Consider the following 5165-nt stretch of genomic DNA (forward strand, 5'->3'; position numbering starts at 1 on the left):
TATCCCTTGGCACTATAAAGTTGTTCAAATCAAGTTCATGTAGAACAAAATTTGTTGTACGATTAACTAAAAACAAAACAATTCCAATGGCAGTACTTTCTATGTTTACCAATATATGGAGACTAAGTCATGCCCTATAGACATTTCGTTTGAGCCTTAAAGAAAGGGGAATAAAGGTATTGAAAACATAACCCAAAAAGGAGAATTAAAAAAAAGAAAATCAAAATCAAAATCGAAATCTGTCGAGAAACAGCTCGTTTATACTAAAGCCGGCTTGAGGAAACAAATCACAAAATTCAAATAAAATATAGACAATATACGGCTGATTGTTGTCCATCCCTTTCTCTTCAAACGTCATATAATAATTTCCACAGTAGAGTACTTTGCTCTTGTAATTGTCAACTTCCTAGGGAGACTTTCTGGAAGCAAAATTTGTTTAAGATGGAGCCCGAAAAGCATACGAGTTCCGACACAAATTCAGGCCAAGAAAGTGATCATGAGAAGGAGAAAATCAACGAAGATGACAACACGGGTGTTGGAAGATCATACGAGTGCAATTTCTGTAAGCGCGGCTTCACGAACGCGCAAGCTTTAGGAGGACACATGAATATACACAGGAAAGATAAAGCCAAAGCGAAGCACAAAAAACAGGAGGGATCTTCAATTCAGAATAAATATACGAATGAAGATTTCTTAGATTCAAGATTTTTCCCTCCAGTTCCATCCAGTGATCATCATCATCAAACAAATAGTAATTATTTTACGGCTGTGAGGAACTATCAAGTCTACTTGCCATCGTCAAACCCTACTTCGTCTGCTCATGATTTTCATCAGAACAATTTGCCACGGGAAAATATTATATTTTTCGACGATCATAAGGATGCAAATCTCAGTCTGAGGATCGGTTCCCCACCTAGTAATGACGGACAGAACGAAAAGGTAAACGCGAAGGAAAATGAAGTAGATTTGGAGCTTCGTCTTGGCCACGGGAACGATCCATGATCAAGTATTCATTTATCGGTAATAAATCCAGTTTTACAGTGTACAGATATCCGCTTGAGTTTGCAGAAAGCCTTAATTACTTCGTATTCGAACACGAATTTGGAATATTTTCCTTTTTTAACTTTGGTTTGAAATATATAAGAAAAGAAGAATACAAGTTTGTTTACTGATTCTCTCTCTTTCTTCTCTTGTTCTCATGTGCAAGAGCATGAAATTAAAGATACATATGCAAAAGTAAAACTTCATACATTTTTTATGGCATTAATTTCGGTAATCCCTTTTTTTTTTGAATGAACAGTTCTATAGAATCTTAATTAGAAGAATTTTCAAATTTTACTCAAATAATTCTCTATCTAATTATACATTAGGGCTACCAGTCTTGAGAATGTGCTATCATCTCTCTCTTAATTTAAATTCTTTTAAACCTGTCCCAATAAATCATTAAGATAAAATATAAAGTCATAGAAAGTGTATGGAAAACTTAAAATTAAGCCAATAATTTCTTAATTAGGTCCGCATGCATGTATTGTTAAGTTTGAACATGAAAATCAGTTCATTATTTATTTCTCTACTTTTTTTTTTCCCTTCAATTGTAGTTTTCTTAGTACTGGGTATTGTAAGTTAATTTCATTCAGATCAACACATTTGTGAAACACGCGAGTTTAGTAAATTCACAAAAATTTGAGAAAAAGAAATAGAACTTTTGTACATTGTATTCAATAACACTAGCCACTGCACAACGTGCTTAAATGTATAATTTCTTTAATTTTGTTACGAATCAAAAAGTTAAGATAGACATTATAATCAGTTTCTCCTCATTCTGTGTTTATAGAGCTTTGGGATCTAAATTAATTAGGGTGTGCATACATATATTTGTCCATAATTGGATATTCTGATGCAAACTGATTTGAACACAGTCATTACTACTCTTTTCTTGCAAATCTCACATCCTAGGAAAGTTAGCACTTGATCCTGGTAACCAATTTATTCAAAGGCCTATTACTGGAAATTGAGGAAGATAAAGTTTCTCAAGTTTCTTGAGATGATATGCATCTTCAATTTTTGACCTAACATACATCTTTTTCCTTTGCTTTTAATTTTCTTATGGGCACTTCCTACAAAATATGATTGAGTATGCACCATCTTCCAACAAATCTGCTTGTACATATATACATATACATAGTGTTAACTGTGGCTTTGATCAATTTTAAAAAGAAAAATATTTGAGTTTTCTTCTCTCCTAGTGGCTTTGAGAAATTTTTCTTCCTACATGTAATAGCATACTTTCTTGTCCCACATCCAATAGAGATTAATTAGCTCTCACTGTGTGCTCCTAGAGAAGGAGCTCTTGAGTTTATGTTCCCATCTAAATTTGAATTACAAACAGTTTAATTTTTAAATTTTTCGAAATAAGTAATTGGATAATTAGATAGTACTTGTGGATACTATAAAATGTGTGGATAAAAGGTGATAGTATCGATTATAAGTAATCTTATAAACATTAGCCAAACATAGGCTTAGAGAGAGCTTTCTTTTAGTGAGACTGAGCTTTTCTTAATCTTTCTTGATGCATGTTTTGGGTGTTCAGAGTATGGGGTATCAGCACTTGTATTCTCCCATTTTGGTTATTAGTGAAATGTTCTTCTTGGCTTTGTGTAGGGGCGAACTTGACTAGAAAATCCTTTAAGCTAGGCTAATATGTAAAAATAATTTAATAAATAAAAACTCCGCAATTTTTTTTCACAATATATTTTATAAAGGAAGTTGGGCTGGGGCTGGCATGGACCCCCAAATCCGCCCCTGGGTGAATGTAGATTGACCACTGAACCACGTAAATTTGTGTTCCCTGTCTCTTTTAGGTTTAACCTAAAGTGTAATCATACGGACTCGATTAGTTTTCTTGTAGTCTGTTATAATAGCATAAAATATGAAATAGAGTTCAATAAAGAAAAATAGTTTCAATTTTAGTCCAGTAAAGGTGCGACCTATATTAGTTCAACAAAGGGTACTTAAGGGGTACGAGGGTTTTCTAACAACAAAGTCCAATGGTGAAAAAAGGCAATCTCTTAAGGGGGTACGTAGTGCATTTCGGTTATCACTGCAAGATAAAGACTACCAACTTTTGACATTTCAATGTTTAGGAAAAAAGAAAACTCAAAGCAATATGTTGTTATGGGAAACACATAACAATGTTGGCTCCTACTATGACATTATTTGTGGTAAAGTATTTTTTTTTTTTTTTCACACTTAAAGGCACAATGTTTTAACGACACATATCCTGGTTTGTCTTGGATCGATTGACATATGGGTTCAATTTGAGCACGAGTTTACAATGGTTAGCCTTTTCAAAAAACAAGCCAGGACAAAACCTTGCAAGGATGAAGTTACTGTAGATTATATTGAACTAGAGAAATTTAGTTCTCAAATGCAAACTATACGTCGGCGAGGCATCCTCCATCTACATGTGTGACTATTGTACGCACTGGGAATTACTTTACAATCTTTAGGCAAACATGTCCCATTCTTTTGAAGAATTGGTCATAGGTGCCCCATCTATGATCCAGATTGCAAGGCGCGAAAGTTATTTGCAGAGTTATATTGTGATAAGAAATTCATGAGGGATCGTATGCATGAAAAGCGCAAAGAATTAATGGCGATTTCCACCACTCCCAAGGAATTAGTTTTCAAAAATCAAGTTCAAATCTGATGTCGAATTTGAAATCAAGCTCCCAAAGGACAAGTCCAATGTATGGGTCTTCTAACTTCAAAAGAATTTGAAGAATGATTCTAAATTTTGTAGAACCCCGGATCAATTCCTTGAATAGAAGATAACTGAATTTCTGAAATCCAATTCATGTGCTTTATGTGTAGACGACGGAAACGTTCAGGGAATAGCAGAATCCCGTAAACATCAAGCTTCTTTAATTTATTTATTTATTTATTTAATTTAAGTTCCACCTGAAGCCATTATAATGAGAGTACGTCTACTTGGGGATCATGCAAAAAAGTAAGAATATTCTTTATAATTCTTGAGGCATATAATCTTAATTTTATGCAGAGTTTGGGTGTATTTCTTATCAATGTAGTTTAGGTGCTCTATACATTTAAGTAGTGGAAAGCTTGAGCTCAAAATTGAGTTAATATTGTATTCTGTTGCTCTATGCTGTCGTTTGTGGTCGCTTGACTTCAATTCTCCCACTTAACCAAATCCATTTTCTCATGCTTTCCTATGGTATCTTTTTACATGATGAACTTCTACGGTGAGCAACAAAGTTTTTGCCATCACTTCCTCAAGGTTGTGTATTTATATGAGAAGAAAAGCCCCATATTTACTTAGATACGCAATAATTTTGGGTTTATACGGTATTCAAGTACCTTAGAGATTGAACTACAATTCTAAACATGCAAGCTAGTCCGGGACTAAGATGTATGAGAAAAATCTCCTCACTTGTGTCAAACTAAGTTTGGGCCCCAATTAATCGTAATTATGGAAAATTTTATGACTATGAAGCCTCAAGGTGTTGGAGCCTTCATGTAACGCAACATTGGCACAATAGAGATGATGGCTTCGATAGAATATGTGATCTTACTAGTTGAGAGACAATAAGTTAATCATTCGTGAACCATGATGATATGGTGCACCAGCTCGATGTGGCCCACGAGGAGATATGGATTGTACGTGGGAACGAACGAAGAAAGGGAGCAAGACCTATATATTCAAATGAACAAACAAGAAAAGGACCAAAAAACTGGTATATATAACACCATAGCTCTATTATTTAACTCTGCAAAAAACCAACCCCTCAAAGATCGAACATTGTTTGTTGCTCTTATTCAAAGTCCTAACGCAGGCCTAATTAAAAATTACATGTTAATCCTTAGACTCGTAAGAAACATTAAAACTGACAAATTCACCCCCAAAACATTTTTTGTGGTCTCATCCATTGTCTCGTAACTGCTGTAATCTACTTGAAAAATTCATGGGAAAAATAATAGCAAACTAATCATATAAGCCGGATCTTGTAGAAGAAAATCGAGCGAACTGAAAAATAAATTTTGCCTTCCTCAACCATAAACATGATGATTTTTTCAACCCACCACAAGTAGAGTTATCTTGCCATCCTCCATGCAGTAAGATGCGCTTTCGTCACCCCCGGTGGCAA

At 34.5% G+C, this 5165-nt stretch overlaps 1 protein-coding gene across 1 annotated transcript; it reads left to right on the top strand.

Moving 5' to 3' along the window:
• Positions 1-441: 441 nt before the first annotated feature.
• LOC111379128 (transcriptional regulator TAC1-like) lies at positions 442-1002 on the top strand. The gene has a single exon (XM_023002461.1). The coding sequence runs from the start codon at positions 442-444 to the stop codon at positions 1000-1002; it is 561 nt and encodes a 186-aa protein (XP_022858229.1).
• The last annotated feature ends 4163 nt before the right edge of the window (positions 1003-5165 follow it).

Source organism: Olea europaea, unplaced genomic scaffold (genome assembly GCF_002742605.1).
Source record: "Olea europaea var. sylvestris unplaced genomic scaffold, O_europaea_v1 scaffold1933, whole genome shotgun sequence".
Taxonomy (NCBI): domain Eukaryota; kingdom Viridiplantae; phylum Streptophyta; class Magnoliopsida; order Lamiales; family Oleaceae; genus Olea; species Olea europaea.